General features: G+C 44.0%; 1 protein-coding gene across 1 annotated transcript; it reads right to left on the bottom strand.

Annotated features, from left to right (window-relative positions):
- Nucleotides 1-8860: 8860 nt before the first annotated feature.
- LOC148508047 (coagulation factor XIII B chain-like) lies at nt 8861-17096 on the bottom strand. The gene is made up of 4 exons (XM_088445066.1): nt 17023-17096; nt 13390-13587; nt 10056-10238; nt 8861-8865 (listed from the first exon to the last, which is right to left on the bottom strand). The coding sequence occupies exons 1-4, from the start codon at nt 17081-17083 to the stop codon at nt 8861-8863; spliced, it is 447 nt and encodes a 148-aa protein (XP_088301192.1). The 5' UTR covers nt 17084-17096.
- Between the last annotated feature and the right edge of the window lie 663 nt (nt 17097-17759).

The following is a 17759-nucleotide window of genomic DNA, read 5'->3' as shown; positions in this document are numbered from 1 at the left end:
ATATCAAAGTACTTCTCTAGTTAGTGAGGGCATCTTCAGTCTGTAAATACTGTTGCTGCATCTATCACAGGAATATAAAGTGTAATTTCTGTAGCCCTCAGAATATGGAGTATATATATATATATATATAGCCAGGAAAATTCCAAAGGAAGATTAGCATTCTTCTCACATGGTGTATTGTGCGCAGTTATCACATCTTCATACAGAAGCTAGAAAACAAAATGAGAGCAGAGAATGATTACACTGTAGCTAGAGTTGCTGTAATAAGAGCAAGGAATGATTGCACTGTATCTATAGTCACTAACTGGAAATTATTCCCCGCTCTGTTACAGCAACTCTAGATACAGTGCAATCATTCCCCACACTTCCTGTTACAGAGACTTTAGCTACAGTACAATCATTCCCTGCTCTGAACTGTAACAGCGGGGAATGATTGCACTGTAGCTAGAGTCGCTGTAACAGAGCAGCGAATGATTGCACTGTAGCTAAAGTCGATGTAACAGGAAGTGTGGGGAATGATTGCACTGTAGCTAGAGTTGCTGTAACAGGAAATGTGGGGAATGATTGCACTGTAGCTAGAGTTGCTGTAACAGGAAGTGCGGGGAATGACTGCACTGTAGCTAGGGTTGCTGTAACAGCAGGGAATGATTGCACTGTAACTAGAGTCACTGACAGGAAGTGTGGGGAATGACTGCACTGTATCTAGAGTCGCTGTAACAGCAGGGAATGATTGCACTGTAACTAGAGTCACTGACAGGAAGTGTGGGGAATGATTGCACTGTAGCTAGGGTCGCTGTAACAGGAAGTGTGGGGAATGATTGCACTGTAGCTAGAGTCGCTGTAACAGGAAGTGTGGGGAATGATTGCACTGTAGCTAGAGTCGCTGTAACAGGAAGTGCGGGGAATGATTGCACTGTAGCTAGGGTTGCTGTAACAGAAAGTGGGGAATGATTACACTGTAGCTAGAGTTGCTGTAACAGGAAGTGTGGGGAATGATTGCACTGTAGCTAGGGTTGCTGTAACAGGAAGTGCGGGGAATGATTGCACTGTAGCTAGAGTCGCTGTAACAGGAAGTGTGGGGAATGATTGCACTGTAGCTAGAGTCGCTGTAACAGCAGGGAATGATTGCACTGTATCTAGAGTCGCTGTAACCGCAGAGAATGACTGCACTGTAACTAGATTCACTAACAGGAAGTGTGGGGAATGATTGCACTGTAGCTAGAGTCGCTGTAACAGGAAGTGTGGGGAATGATTGCACTGTAGCTAGAGTCGCTCTAACAGCAGGGAATGATTGTACTGTATCTAAAGTCACTGTAACAGGAAGTTTGGGGAATGATTGCACTGTAGCTAGGGTCGCTGTAACAGGAAGTGTGGGGAATAATTGCACTGTAGCTAGAGTCGCTGTAACAGCAGAGAATGACTGCACTGTAACTAGAGTCACTAACAGGAAATGCGGGGAATGATTGATCTGTAGCTAGAGTCGCTGTAACAGGAAGTGTGGGGAATGATTGCACTTTAGCTAGAGTCGCTGTAACAGGAAATGTGGGGAATGATTGCACTGTAGCTAGAGTCGCTGTAACAGCAGGGAATGATTGCACTGTATCTAGAGTCGCTGTAACGGCAGAGAATGACTGCACTGTAACTAGAGTCACTAACAGGAAGTGCGGGGAATGATTGCACTGTAGCTAGAGTCGCTGTAACAGGAAGTGTGGGGAATGATTGCACTGTAGCTAGGGTCGCTGTAACAGAGCAGGGAATGATTGCACTGTAGCTAGAGTCGCTGTAACAGGAAGTGCGGGGAATGATTGCACTGTAGCTAGGGTCGCTGTAACAGAGCAGGGAATGATTGCACTGTAGCTAGAGTTGCTGTAACAGGAAGTGTGGGGAATGATTGCACTGTAGCTAGGGTCGCTGTAACAGGAAGTGTGGGGAATGATTGCACTGTAGCTAGGGTCGCTGTAACAGAGCAGGGAATGATTGCACTGTAGCTAGAGTCGCTGTAACAGGAAGTGTGGGGAATGATTGCACTGTAGCTAGGGTCGCTGTAACAGGAAGTGTGGGGAATGATTGCACTGTAGCTAGGGTCGCTGTAACAGAGCAGGGAATGATTGCACTGTAGCTAGAGTCGCTGTAACAGGAAGTGTGGGGAATGATTGCACTGTAGCTAGGGTCGCTGTAACAGGAAGTGTGGGGAATGATTGCACTGTAGCTAGGGTCGCTGTAACAGAGCAGGGAATGATTGCACTGTAGCTAGAGTCGCTGTAACAGGAAGTGCAGGGGGAATGATTGCACTGTAGCTAGGGTCACTGTAACAGAGCAGGGAATGATTGCACTGTAGCTAGAGTTGCTGTAACAGGAAGTGTGGGGAATGATTGCACTAGCTAGGGTCGCTGTAACAGAGCAGGGAATGATTGCACTGTAGCTAGAGTTGCTGTAACAGGAAGTGCAGGGAATGATTGCACTGTAGCTAGAGTCACTGTAACAGGAAGTGCAGGGAATGATTGCACTGTAGCTAGAGTCACTGTAACAGGAAGTGCAGGGAATGATTGCACTGTAGCTAGAGTTGCTGTAACAGAAAGAGTGGGGAATGATTGCACTGGTCTCTAACGAGCAGAAAATGCACTACAGCAGTGGTTCCCAAGCTGGTTTTTAGAGTGCTTTGGTATTACTTGTACTGAAGATTAATAAATTACTCCTGTTAGTAGTAGGCAATTATGGTCACTGTGAAAATTAATAGAAAGGTGCTGATACAGTGTTGCACACAAGACGTCCACACTTGCACTGCGTGCATGGAACTAACGGTGTGATTCAGATTTTGCAGTGGCTGCGTCTATTGACAGTATTGCTTCTGTGACTTTATGCTAATGCCGCTACAAGTCCTTCCTTGGCGTCCCGTGAGTCTGCATGTGCAAGGACCAAGAAGCCCACATTGATCGTCTTTAGACGCATAATCGATCGCACCATCAAAACTTGCACCAACCCTATGACTGGTGCAAATTATCCCTCTGCATGTGGGGTCCTATGTGAACGATTTTTTGTCTCTGCGCAACCACTATTATGCAACACGCCCATAAGATGATCCATCTCCCTGTCATCGCCCCTGAACACCTATACATCTTCAAAACATTTCTAAGATTGTGTGTCTCAACGGTGACAGTATAGTATCTGGACACATGGGCAAATGAAACAAAATCGCTTCACTGCATCCAATTCACAGTCAGGCCCTGAATGTGGGCGTTCGCAGGGTTCAGAGTTGGCATCTATGCGACCGCACTGCCCTCTTGTGGAAGTAACTGTCTTTGCACCTAACCTATACATTGTGCAAGAGATCTATCTGAAATCAGACAAATATCTGTGCTTGCACCAACAACATGCTGCGGTCACTCAGCACAAAGAAGAGGGATAAAATTGTGCCATCAACACCGATGTATCTTCCCATCAGCAAAGAGAAGGGGCAGCTACTGATTTTGTGTTAATGGTGATCTTACACATCCTGAGAGGGTCACTGTGCCGATTACGGAGGTGGCTGTGTGTGGAGGTGAGTACCTGCTACTATCTACAGCAGTGTTTGCCAATCCCAGTCCTCAGGGCCCCCTAACAGTGCATGTGTTACAGATGATCTCAGTTTCACAAGTGAAATAATTAGGTCCACCTGTGAATTGTTTAGAATGTGTCAATGAAAAATGAACAGACCTGTACACCAACTAGGAGATCTGGAAAACATGCACTGTTAAGAGGTTCCAGAGGACTGGAATTGGGAAACACATCTACAAAATGATACTAAGCAGCACATGACTGGTACTGGAATGATACTAACATGATGCCTTACTAGCACTAGAATGATGCTAGACGGACACCAGCATCATTACATTACATTGCATTACACTAATAAGTAAAACACAAAACTGACCAGGTGTAAGAGGCCACAGCAGATTAGAACATTTACCATACAATGCTAGATGAACTTTTGGCTAAATCGTAAACATTTTAAGCTTTATAATCTACACTACACTTTATCACATAACTGAGACAAATACCATAAGTGATTCTGAGAACAGTCCACAACATGGGACCTCTAACAGTGCATGTTATCTGTATTTCCTTGCTGGAGTACAGGAGTGTTCATTAGTGACTGACAAATGTAAAAATATAGCCACAGTTATATCTCCTTACTGTCTTCTGCAATTCCACTAACAGGTCTGGTTGTTGTAGGCGTACATCACGCCTCCTAAGCTGAAGCTGAATAATAGTGTGCAGGTGGCACCTGTCTGATCCAATAGACCAGGGGTTCCCAACCATGGTCCTCAAGGCACACTAACAGTCCAGGTTTTAAGGATAGCCATACTTGAGCACAGGTGACTTAATTAGTACCTCAGTTACTTGATTTAACCATCTGTGCTCAAGCATGGGTATCACTATAACCAGCACTGTTGGTGTGCCTTGAGGACCGAGGTTGGGAATCACTGTAATACACAGACATATTGACTAGATTTCAGGCAGGCCCATTACAGTATGTCTGATGTTGCTGTCCATTTGGTGGACAAGCAGAGGAGCTCCTCTAATCCAAATCTAGCCATCCTCGTTTTAGTCAGACAATGGTGTACAGTATTTAACACGCTGTTCTCATTGGTTGCGTATGCCAAAAAAAGATAGCATGGCCCCACCCCCAAATCAGTAACCAGCCCTAGTGCTGGCAGGTTTGGCTGGCTATGGTAAAATCAGTAACCAGCCCTAGTGCTGGCAGGTTTGGCTGGCTATGGTAAAATCAGTAACCAGCCCTAGTGCTGGCAGGTTTGGCTGGCTATGGTAAAATCAGTAACCAGCCCTAGTGCTGGCAGGTTTGGCTGGCTATGGTAAAATCAGTAACCAGCCCTAGTGCTGGCAGGTTTGGCTGGCTATGGTAAAATCAGTAACCAGCCCTAGTGCTGGAAGGTTTGGCTGGCTATGGTAAAATCGGGGAACCAAAAATAGGCCATAACCAGTGCTCGCGCTGCTAGCCTAGGCTGGTACTGTAATGTTTAAATGGGGAGGGGCAAAAGGACGTGGGGTATAGTACTACAAGCACCAGCAGAACTAAGGCTTCCAGAGCATGCTTGTACTTGGGGAATCGCTGAATTGCTAAACACATGCGTTAACACGGGTTATCACAGGCGTTAACTTAAAGGATCCGTGATAAGTTCACGGACCTGTGTGTGTTAACTGCACAGTTAACAGGAATTTCTTTTCAGGTTGCAGGAGACCCAAAAATCACAGATAAACAAGGCTAATTGAATACAGGCCGGTGATCAATTAGCACCCGTTCAGTTAGTGGGCCTAATTGCATTAATCATACACTCAGAAGCCCCCACACCGCAAAGGGCAGCACTTATCGGAAGAGCTGTACTTTGCTTATATCTACATGCACGCAGCGTTACTAAATCTAAAATGTGATGCTTGGTGCATCCAGCCCAGGGACTGTAGAGTTAGGTGGAGTGGTGCTAAGGTAGAATGATGAAAATGAGTTTTCAGGCTGGGAGCTGGGAGAAAATATGACAGCGTAGGAGGGGATTTTAGAGAATGGGAGCCTGAATGCATAGTGACAAGAGGTGATCAGGGAGGAGGAGATAGTGTAAGGGTATATGCAGAGCAATAAGGCAGTGCAATAGCAGTTTAGAATTGGTTTGGAAGTCTGAGATACAATGATTGTCCACTCTACTGTATATGCAGTTCCTACACAGCTCTGACCATGTAGTAGTGTGCCCATCCTCAATCTATACCCTTGGTTTACTACCTGCTTTCATCATTAGAGCATATAACTGGTGCAAATGATATATATATATATATATATATATATTGAAACAGGCATATTCACATTTACATTAAACACTGTATAATGCGTCACTCCGTCACCACACCCTCCCTGAGCTTTGCTTATGTGAGGAAGCCACGGTACAGCTCGGTTACACCTCAGTCACAATTATAGACCCGTATAATTTTTACCCGCACTTAGTTACGCTTGGTTCACCTGCGTGCGCAGTGCGAAAAACACAAAATATAGGCTCCACAAACAGGTTTATATTTAACTGTGACATAGCCCATCCACTCAGTCACCCCCCAAGATATCACCCACTGCTCCAGAGACCACCATTGAGAGCAACAGCTTGAACCCAGGGGCATATTTATAATGGGTGCAGGGTGTGCAGTACACCTGAATCTAGGGGAGCACACACCCTGCACCCATAATATACTTACCACTCGGTCGGTGCCGGTGTCAGCGCTGTAAAAATATGCCTGGAAAATGGCTGCCGAGGCCTTTTTCCCGGCGTTTTGCGCATGTACAGTATGGAAAACACCATGTAAATGGCTGCCGCACCATTTTACCGGAGACCTGCGTATGCGCTGTAGACTGTAGGCACTGACTAGTGCCCAGGGTCTACCACTGATGAACTGCCGGAGAGAGAGGAGGGTGCCTTGGATGGAAACTGCACACGTGCCCCCTCCTCTCTTGAAACACCCGTGCTTGGACCACTATAAGCTCTGGAAGAGTTGTCACAGTAATGCCGGGTACACACTAAGCGATAAGTCATCCGATCCAGCAGATCGGAGCGACATATCGGCCAGTGTGCACCCGCTATATCACTGACGATGCACACTCCCGTGCGTCGTCAGCGACATTGCCAATCGGACCTGCATGCAGGTCCGACAGGCGTCATCGTTAGCAAGGGCCATGCTGCCGGATGCAGCATGGCCCCTGCCTTCGCTGCCGGCATCCGCAAGTATGTACACACTTGCCAATACTGGCACCCCGCTGGGTCCCATCACTAACAAGGTCGGTCCGACATCATCTAGTGTGTACCGGCCATAACTGTTGTCTGTTCTCACTGAGCACTGTAGAGTGCGGGGAGGACTGACATTCTTTTTTTTATTGACAGGTATATATAATAAAGTCATCATTATACAACTAAGATACAATAGCATAACAATCACTTTTACAATGGTATATAAAATATACAAAAATATCAAACCAATACAAAATAAAATACACTGAGATCAATAAATTATATCACAGGGCACATAAATTGACAGTATAATCGTCACTAAGGGGCCTATTTACTAAGCAGTGTTAGGAGACAGAGTGAAAAGTAATAAGAAAGTGATAAGGTGCCAGCCAATCAGCTCCCAACTCATTTTTCAAACAGCCTGTGAGATGGCAGGTGGGAGCTGATTGGCTTTTCACTCTGTCTCCTAACACTGCTTAGTAAATAGACCCCTAAATGAAGTGAAAAAGAGAACCATCTGCAAACATCTCAAAACGAGACTCCAGAACTAAGGGCCTGATTCAGAGCCGCTCGTAAGCGGCCACTCGTTCGCTCCGAGCGACGTTCGCACAACTGCGCATGCGTACGGCTCATAATACGCATGCGCGAACCAGTCAGTGCGGTCGAAATTCATGTGCTCGCAAAATAGCGAATGCCTGCTAATTTGAGTGACAGGAGGAGGCGTATGTGGGTGGTAACGGGGGAAGGTGCTTGAAAACGGGGAGTGGAGATCCGAACGCAGGCGTGCCAAACGGTCAAAACGGGCGTTTTAAGGGTGTGCATAATTAACAAAGCAGCGTCATCGACCACGTCACTTGGTTGTTTCTTAGCCTGAACTGCTCGCATGATTGCGGTAGGAAAATCCAACCACAAGCACTGCGAGCAGTTCAGACGCCTTTCGATGTACTCGATTAATCAAATAAATAGCGGAGATGACGTAGGATGCGAGCGGCCAGGGGGCGTTTTTATCAAAATAGCGGCCGCAGGTTTTGTTCGCTCGTTCAGGCTTAGAGGCGTCAACAAACCGCAAAGAGCGAGCACTTCATTTAAATAGCCAGCCCTTTTTTCAGAACGACCGTTCGCAAATAGCGTCCGGCTCTGAATCAGGCCCTGAGTACTTCCATATTATACCATGAAGTGAGATGAAAACACTTTCTCAAGGCCTCCCTTACTGTGATTGATAAAGTGTGGATATACGGAAGCCATGTTTAAAAAAAAAATAAAAAAATGTTCTGCCTGTTTCTCTTTTTGTAGTGTGTTAGTCCAGTTCATTGAGAACAGGAATGAAAGTCTGGGATACATTAGAGAAATAGGGACAGGATCGGGGGTTATCCATTGGGAAAGTATAGTTTTCTTGGTGGCCACAGCAAGTTTAATAAGCAACATGCGGTTACCCTTTGATAATTCGTATGAGGGTGTTTAGGGATAAATGCCCCAAAAAGCACAAGTTTTATCAATAATAAACTCAATCTTTAACTCATTGTTAATGTAAATTTGAAGTGATCCCAATAGCACCTGTACATTTGGGCAAGACCACAAGCCGTGCACAATATCTGCCTCCGGTGACCCACATTTATAGCAATTAGAATTAGGGGCATTCCCAATAAGGACTTCAGTTTGGGTGTAAAATAGGACCTATGTAGAATTTTCTTATGCATTTCAGCATAAGAAATAGAGGCCAATTGATTATTTAATTTTACATTAGCCTCCAAAATTATTTTCATTGTAAGGTCAGGAAAATCTGTCCCCCACCTCAGCAGTGCCATATTACTGTACTCCAAATTAAGTAGTGGACAAGAGTGAGCATATATGAGGGAGGTGGGGAAGAGACTCCCCGACCAACGGCACACAATCCCATCCAACCCACAATCTCTATCCCCATCAGTTAGGGATAACAAAACATTTTGTACATAGCTACCAGCCTGTAAGAAGTGGAATACGGGAATAACTAGTTGTAGCTGAGAATGTGTAATGAGAGTCACAGTCTTTAATAAACATAACGGAAGCCCCCATTATACCATATATGAAATATTGGAGAAGAATTTTTGCAGAATTAAACTAGTTTACCCTACAAAGGCAAAAAAATAGAAGAATACCGTGAAGCTTTTAGTTTTGAGCGAATAGCTCACCACGCCATACAAGTAGTTGACAATAACATATTATTCTTAACAGTTTCTGGGATAGGCTGTGGAGGTGTATGCAAGAGGGAGACTAAATCCCAGTGTGGTGAAAAATATTGCTCTCATTTCTTTGTTGTATAAATATTAAACCCTCCAATCAAGTCTAAGGCAGTCCTGTAATTGGCCGCCAATGCAAAAGAACGAAGACATGGCAATTTTGCAGACAGAAAGAAAGCTAGGGCTTCCGGTTTAAGATAATTAATTTTGAACCCAGAAATCAATTAAAAAATTTCTAACAGAGGGCCTGATTCAGAGCCGGACGCTCTGAACGAGCGCCCGCTCTGAATCAGGGCGTGTTTTTTTTTTTGCAAAGCGGCCTTTTGGACGCTCACATAGCTGTGGGTTACCACCCACAGCTTATGCGAGCGTCCATGATGATGGTCGCGATGGTCAAGACCATCGGGCTTGCGACGAGACCCTTGCGCTAGGGTCTCGTTGACCGCAAACCCTGGAGTGATTTTGGCTCTATCAGAGCCAAAAGCACTTCCACTGACATCACTAGTGATGTCAGTGGGACCGGCCCCAGGCGGTAGGCGTTCCCATGGGAACGCCTCCGTCTGGGCAGCCACGCCCCCGGCACGCCCACCAAAGGGGGCGTGCTGTCACTCACCATCGACAGCACGCCCCCTTTGGTGTGAGACCCATAATGACGGCTACCCCGTCGTTATTCGGGTCTCGCGCATGCGCACGACGGAGGCGCCTCCGTCGTGCGCATGCGCATTTGGGCAACATCGACCCGCTTGCGAGGGTACAGCGCTCGCGAGCGGGTCTGAATGAGACCCAGAGATAGCAGATGTGGAACTGCTGCATGTGGATTCCTGAAATAAAGCAGTATATCGTCAGCAAATGCAGAAAATTTGATTTCTAAATGATCCAATTTTATACCTTGCCACCTATTTTCTTCTAGAAGATGTCTAAAAAGACAGTCGAGTGCCAAATTAAATAAAAGTGGGGAAAGCGGGCAACCTTAGAACTGACATTCTTAAGAATATAAAAAGTAACACATATATAAATAATAATTCACACAATGAGCAGTCTGAGTTTTCATGATTCTGTATAATGCAGTTTTCGAACTTACCCAGACAAACTGGTGCATTTTCCCAAAATCCATTCTCACATTTAACTTTTGCACTTCCATGAAGCACGAAATTATTTGGGCATCTATATTGCACAAGAGACCCGGATTCATAAGTAGCTTTTCCATCACCTACGGTGCGTCCGTTTTGTATCACTGGCGGTGGGCTGCACCTTCTGCCAAGTTCTAAAACAAAAATAACAAGTGAACGTAATAAGCTAATAAAATCATCTAATAGAAGACTTAGGTCAAAGGTTAAATATGATTTTATTTCGAAATGGAAAATATAACTATAAATAATTAGCGAGCTCCTATAAGAAAATCTAGAACAATAACCAGAAATTTGCCATATTTAAGGTATATGTTTTGATGTTGTTCCAATTTTGGCAAATCGAAATGATAAATCAGGCATATCACTCAGTGTGTATGGCCGATTTGCGTGCTCCTGTGATATCATGTAATATCCGATCGGCAGGACCGGGCGCTGCCATTAGGCAGCTGTCTAGGGTGCCGGCCCCTTGAGGGCGCTGCCTAACCAAAAAAAAAAATTACGCTTATCTCTCAAAGACCACGGGACTTAGCAGCCATCTCTATCCCCGTCACACCGCGTACTACACTACATGCCAGCCGAGGTCTTAGTGCCAGCCTTAGCGCTGGCTAGTGGTGAATACAACAGCATCATTGAAACTCCAGTCCAGGCACATGTCTAGTGCACTGCTAAGTAGGTAGGCAGCATGGCGCCCGCTCCTGGCTCTCTGGTCCTTGACTCTAGTAGTTTTTCCCTTCAGGGTCAGTGGTGGATCCTCCCAACCCCATTTGGTGCTACATTTATTTTCTTCCAAACTGCTGATAGGTGCTCTATTCTCTTATACCCACTGTGTGGCTCCTGCATCTTCCCCCGATAACAAGCAATCTCTGTTACAACTGTTACTTCAGCCAGCGTGGCCGCTGCTCATGTTGAGAGTTCTGTAATACAGAATGAAACTGATGGGACCATGTCTCTGTCCGGCAGGAAAGGGGGAAGGGGCACAAGGTATTGCAGGCCGCAAAAACTGTCCCCAGCTGGACATGGGCATCATTACCTGTGGGTCAAAAAATATAGGGCCTGATTCAGAGCCACTCGTAAGCGGCAGCTCGTTCGCTCCGAGCGATGTTTGCCCAACTGCGCATGCGTACGGATGATCGTTATACGCATGCGCGAACCAGTCAGTGCGGCCGAAATTCATGTGCTCGCAAAATAGCGAATGCCTGATAATTTGAGTGACAGGATAAGGCGTATGTGGGTGGTAACAGGGGAAGGTGCTTGAAAACGGGGAGTGGAGATCCGAACGCAGGCGTGCTAAAAGGTCAAAACGGGCGTTTTATGGGTGTGCATAATTAACAAAGCAGCGTCATTGACCACGTCACTGGGTTATTTTATAGCCAGAACTGCTCGCAAAATTGTGGTAGCAAAAAACAACCACAAGAATAGCGAGCAGTTCATACCCTGGTCGATGTACTCGATTAATCTAATAAATAGCGGACATGACGTAGGATGCCAGCGGCCAGGGGGCGTAGTTTCCCAAAAAACGACCGCAAGTTTTGTACGCTCGTTCAGACCTAGAGGCGTGAACAGACCGCAAACAGCGAACGGTTCATTTGAATAGCCACCCCTATTTTCTGGACGAGCGAGCGCAAATAGCGACCGGCTCTGAATCAGGCCCATAGTCTGCAGGACAAGGCCCATGGACAGAACACTGCACCTTGAAATTTAAAATCCAGAGGTAAGCAGGCTGGGGATCTGCAAGTCTGGGGTGTCAACTACCTGTCTATCTATCTATATAGATAGACATGTATGTATGTGTGTATATATATATATATATATATATATATATATATATTATATATACATACACGCACAGTATATATATATATATATATATATATATATATATAGTGTACGAGGTTGCTGTCTGTGCAGTATGGGATGAATGACGCATACGCAGTGGCAAAAAGAATAATTTTTTGCAAAAACATTGTTATTCCGTTAGTAACTGATTATAACAACTTTGTTCCAGCAACATGACGAGCCTGCGCGGGAGCCAGGGCTGTGCTGTGTAGCCAGGCCTAGGGCGCCTAGAGACCTTGAACCAGCCCCACTGGTCGATCGTGCTGCACAGACAATATTGCATGTGGCGCTGTGCATATTAATGAAGGATGGAACGAATGCACCCCATGTTAAAATCTTACCCCTCCAGAGTACCACATCGACTCTGCACAAATCACAGTGAAACCGGTGCAGCGGCTATGTTACCGGCGATTTGCACATGCGCAGTAGAAATATCGCCGGGAACACGGCATGGGCGCCATGTTCCTGGAGACATAGGTATACGCCGTAGACTCTGGCACAGTGCCGGAGTCAACTCAACTGCTCACGTCACCTTCCTCTTAATGTTCCCCTGCCCTGTATCAAACCTATTTATCTTATATAAATAATAACATAAGTGGTTAGTAAAAAGATATACATCCCATAATAAGTATACATACATACATATGATAACCAGTAGAAGCCAGAACTAAGCTTTCTAAGTACAGTACCAGTCAAAAGTTTGGACACACCTTCTCATTCAATGGTTTTTGCTTATTTAAATTATTTTCAACATAGTAGATTAATACTGAAGACATCAAAACTATGAAAGAACCCATATGGAATTATGTTGTAAACAAAAAGTGTTAAACAAATCAAAATATGTTTTATATTTTAGATTCCTCAAAGTAGCCCCCTTTTGCTTGGATGACAGGTTTGCACACTCTTGGCATTTTCTCAATCAGCTTCATGAGGTAGTCTCCTGGAATGGTTTTGAATTAACAGGTGTGCCTGTGTCCGGGGACAAAGTCAAACAGAGGAAGATGAGTTAAGGCCGGCAAAATCTCTGATTCATCTGGCGTTAACCCTTTAATGAACAGGTCAGTGTGCTGCGATTGCCATTGTCTGATACGGTTTGCCCTGATGATTTCTCCTGGAAATGCTCCTGGGTTATCTGCAGTCAGCGTGTCTACCAGACTGGGCTTGACCAACCTATATTGGTAACTTTTATCACATCTGGAGGAACCGCAGAGGGTGCGACCCATCGGCCTAAATCCTCTTGTGGATGTCTTTGAAGAAATCCTGGGATTCGTTGCACTATGGGCCTAAACCAATAAGAAACTGTGACATTGAGATTTCTGATTAATTGATATACGTATGCTATTGTGTTCATTTATATTACGGAAGTAATTATTGTATGTCTGTTAGAGCATGTGCATTCATTATGTATATTGTAATCTCAATACTTCTGGATGACTCATTGCTACTTACCTCTTTTGAAGCAGTTAGGATATTGCAACTCGCCCTGGTCACAGTGTGTTCTCATATTAGAGTAAGGTGAACGGTCATATCCATTTATACAGACAAATTCTATGGTCTCACCATGTATGAGATATGACCTGTCTCTATTTATCGATCTCAGCAGTATATTATGTGTTTCCATGTCCTTTTCAGTTATAGTACAAGTCTCTGAGACAAAAAGAACAAAATGAAACAAATGAATACACAAAAAACAACATTTAATTGTCATTGATTGAATCATTAATAACGATGGTCAGTAAATTAGGACATCTACTAAAGTGTAGTTCATAGTGTGATTTACCAACTGCAATAGATCAGATGCGGTTATCAGGCACAAACAGCAGGATTTTTGTTTTCAACTGCCCAGATGTGTGGCAGTTTGCAAACCAGTAAATCACATTATATAAAATGCCCCCATCATGAAATTATAAGTTTTCCCCTGTTATAAATATCTAGTTATTGTCCATGTTAGAAGAAAAAAAAATGATTACCCCATTACAAATGTCATAGTATTGCCCTAGATAGAAATTAATTCATTTTGTTATAAATTAATAAATGTAAAATACCCCCATAAGAAGTAAATACAATAGTATTGGCCCCCTTTATAAAACATTACATTTTTATTACTTATTTAATAAATACATTTTTATTGCCCCATATTTAATAATTAAATGTTTGTTTTATAATAAATACTTAAAAAAAAACTACAAATTAGAACTGTGCTAAAAAATATAATATCTCATATATATCGCTTGTTTGAAATTAATCAACGATCAAGGTTCCTCTAAATATAAAAAAAACTAATTTATTCACAACCTACAATATATAGAAGTAAAAAATAGACATAATAAATAATAAAACAAAAAACACTTATCTAAAACACAGTAATTGCATAAAATAGCACTGTTAGCAATTCAATTTAAATCACTCATGACACGCACATAATTATTCAATATATAGCTTAGTGCATCAGCAAATGTCCTGATGGAAAAGAGGGAGGTATCTCTCCTTTAGTTGGTATATATCTGTCTGTATAAGCTCTTATCCATCTGCATATTATTGGTTAGAGAAAGTCTTTTCATGCAATGTCTTTAGTAGATAAAGGAAGCTCTCACCACATAAGTTCAAATTGTAGAAGTAGTGGAGCAATGCCGTCTGCCTGTGTTCAAAAGTAGAAAATATGGTAGTTGCTCAATCAGCTTAATGATATACTACCGGTGCTTGTAAAGGGCGGGGTTTACACTGAACACAGAAAAAAGGAATTTGCCCCCCAGCACACTGCAGCTAAATCAAAAATACTTGAATCCTACATGATAATAGAAATTCAGAGGTATTGGTTACATACATTTGCAAATATATGAATAAGCGCTGGGCCGATGTCAAGGCTCCTCTATACCAGCATCCCTAACATTAAGGGGTTCACGTCCGAGAAGCAAGGCACCCCAAAAAATTCCAGCCAAGGACCATCCCCAGGGCATCACACGAAAAGGGGAAAAAAGGTGATAGTGAAGTGTAAAAGAATAGATGTGTAAAGATTAATCAATAAGTGTTAATGAAATGTAAAAGAATTAAAATGACATAAATAATATACAAACAAATAGATAATTCATATTTTTTCACTTATCTATTTGTTTGTATATTATTTATTAATTTATTTATTAGTTATATGACCCAGAGTGGGTGCTACTATTATGTAGCAATAATTATTTTGGGGTGAGCGTTTGGGAGTGGGGCCCCCGGGTTTGTTCTGGCTGGATCTTTCTCATGGCATCACCACTTAATTCACATAGAATATTTTTTCACTTATCTATTCGTTTGTATATTATTTATGTCATTTTAATTCTTTTACATTTCATTAACACTTCTTGATTTATCTTTACACATCTATTCTTTTACACTTCACTATCACCTTTTTTCCCCTTTTCGTGTGATGCCCTGGGGATGGTCCTTGGCTGGAATTTTTTGGGGTGCCTTGCTTCTCGGACGTGAACCCCTTAATGTTAGGGACGCTGGTATAGAGGAGCCTTGACGTCGGCCCAGCGCTTATTCATATATTTGCAAATGTATGTAACCAATACCTCTGAATTTCTATTATCATGTAGGATTCAAGTATTTTTGATTTAGCTGCAGTGTGCTGGGGGGCAAATTCCTTTTTTCTGTGTTCAGTGTAAACCCCACCCTTTACAAGCACCTGTAGTATATCATTAAGCTGATTGAGCAACTACCATATTTTTTGCTTGTAGTTTGGAGGCATGAAGGGAGTCAGCATTAGGAGGAGGTGCTGATCCTTATAGTGACATGTGGAGGTTTTTTGGGGTACCTCCAAGGTAAGTTAGCTCTCAGCTCATACATGTACTGTTACCATGCAGTACACTAATTTGTAATTATATGACCCAGAGTGGGTGCTACTATTATGTAGCAATAATTATTATGGGGTGAGCGTTTGGGAGTGGGGCCCCCGGGTTTGTTCTGGCTGGATCTTTCTCATGGCATCACCACTTAATTCACATAGAATATTTTTTCACTTATCTATTTGTTTGTATATTATTTATGTCATTTTAATTCTTTTACATTTCATTAACACTTATTGATTTATCTTTACACATCTATTCTTTTACACTTCACTATCACCTTTTTTCCCCTTTTCGTGTGATGCCCTGGGGATGGTCCTTGGCTGGAATTTTTTGGGGTGCCCTGCTCCTCGGACGTGAACCCCTTAATGTTAGGGACGCTGGTATAGAGGAGCCTTGACGTCGGTCCAGCGCTTATTCATATATTTGCAAATGTATGTAACCAATACCTCTGAATTTCTATTATCATGTAGGATTCAAGTATTTTTGATTTAGCTGCAGTGTGCTGGGGGGCAAATTCCTTTCTGTGTTCTGTGTTCAAAAGTAGTCCTGGGAGACCACGTTGTGGTGAATGAAAAGCGGCCGCTCTCACACTGGATGTTTCCCTTCAGGGCTGGCTCCAGGGGTCGGAGCACCCTGCGCCGGCCCTTTCCAGTGCGCCCTATGTTACGAAAATGAGGGTGTAGCCTAATAACCATAGACCACGCCCCCTATGTGACGTTATTAGGAGGCGTGCCCGCCTCCAAATAACGTCAGGCTGGGGGGAGCCTCACTAGCTGGGCTTCCCCCAGCCCCTCTCCCGTCACTGACTGGATGTCGCACGCATGCGTGCAGCATCCATTCAGACTCTGGGGTCCAGCACAGCTGCGGCGGTGGGGGTCCCCAGCCTCCTGATTTGACCACCCACGGGCCACTTCGGCTAACGGGTGGAACAGCGTGACAGTACTGTCCTGGTGAAATCGGTATGTTGGGAAGGAGTGCGCCCTCTATGGGTGGCACCCCTGTGTGACCGCACTGGTCGAACACCCCTAGAGCCGGCCCTGTTTGCCTTTGTGTACAGGTATCTCCTAGTAGAATAATGCAATCTTTTTCCAACCGCACTGGATTGTAGCACAAGTGGGTGAACAAGTAAATACACAGGTGGGTACACGGATCACAGGCAGAGTCACAAGTGGATTTTCAAACACAATGAATGTCGACATATTTCTGTCACGACCCTGGCTAGTTTTTCACCTTTTGCCTTGAGACTTACCCCTGTCAGCTGTCCCGTGGATCTGTATGGGTAATCCACCTGGGAGATCTGTCCTGATCATGCTGGCTGCAGCACTTCTGTGTATGCATTTGGACTGTGCTCTCCTCTGTCTGTGAACACTGCTAGCCTTGATTGGAATCGCAGGTGTAGGTCTGACTCTCAGTACTGCAGAGATGATTGCTCCCTCTGCATGTTGTGCCTCCACCACTCAGAGTGCTACTACCAGACCACCTGTCCGTATCCACCAATTACTGCAAGACCCAGGGTATAAACATCCTCCACTGATAGCATTCTGGGCCTGAACATCTCGTTACTTCCCGTGATGTATAGTTTGTGCTACTTCAGAGTACCAGTGTATCCCAGGCTCTTGCTCCTACTGTTTCCTAGTTCAGTTTATCCAGCAACCCTGCTAACAGCAATACCTGGTATATCCAGCAACCCTGCTAACAGCAATACCTGGTATATCCAGCAACCCTGCTAACAGCAATGCTTGGTATATCCAGCAACCCTGCTAACAGCAATACCTGGTATATCCAGCAACCCTGCTAACAGCAATACCTGGTATATCCAGCAACCCTGCTAACAGCAACGCCTGGTATATCCAGCAACCCTGCTAACAGCAATACCTTGTATATCCAGCAATCCTGCTACCTGCAATATCTGGTATATCCGGAAATCCTGCTGGTTCCCAGACTAGTTCTATCTGTAATCCTGCTACACAAATATACCTGGAGCAT

Source organism: Taudactylus pleione, unplaced genomic scaffold (genome assembly GCF_031769625.1).
Source record: "Taudactylus pleione unplaced genomic scaffold, aTauple2 ptg000377l, whole genome shotgun sequence".
Lineage (NCBI taxonomy): Eukaryota > Metazoa > Chordata > Amphibia > Anura > Myobatrachidae > Taudactylus > Taudactylus pleione.
Note: the sequence above shows the minus strand (reverse complement) of the source record. Positions and strands in the feature narration are given on the sequence as shown.

Excerpts from the sequence above, each read along its gene's own strand:
- LOC148508047 (XM_088445066.1), bottom strand. The coding sequence starts at position 17,083 with ATGATCAGGACAGATCTCCCAGGTGGATTACCCATACAGATCCACGGG. Across the intron at positions 13,588-17,022 it reads CCACGGGACAGCTGACAGGG|AGACTTGTACTATAACTGAA; the intron begins GTAAGTCTCAAG and ends TTTTTGTCTCAG. Across the intron at positions 10,239-13,389 it reads TCCTAACTGCTTCAAAAGAG|AACTTGGCAGAAGGTGCAGC; the intron begins GTAAGTAGCAAT and ends TTTTTGTTTTAG.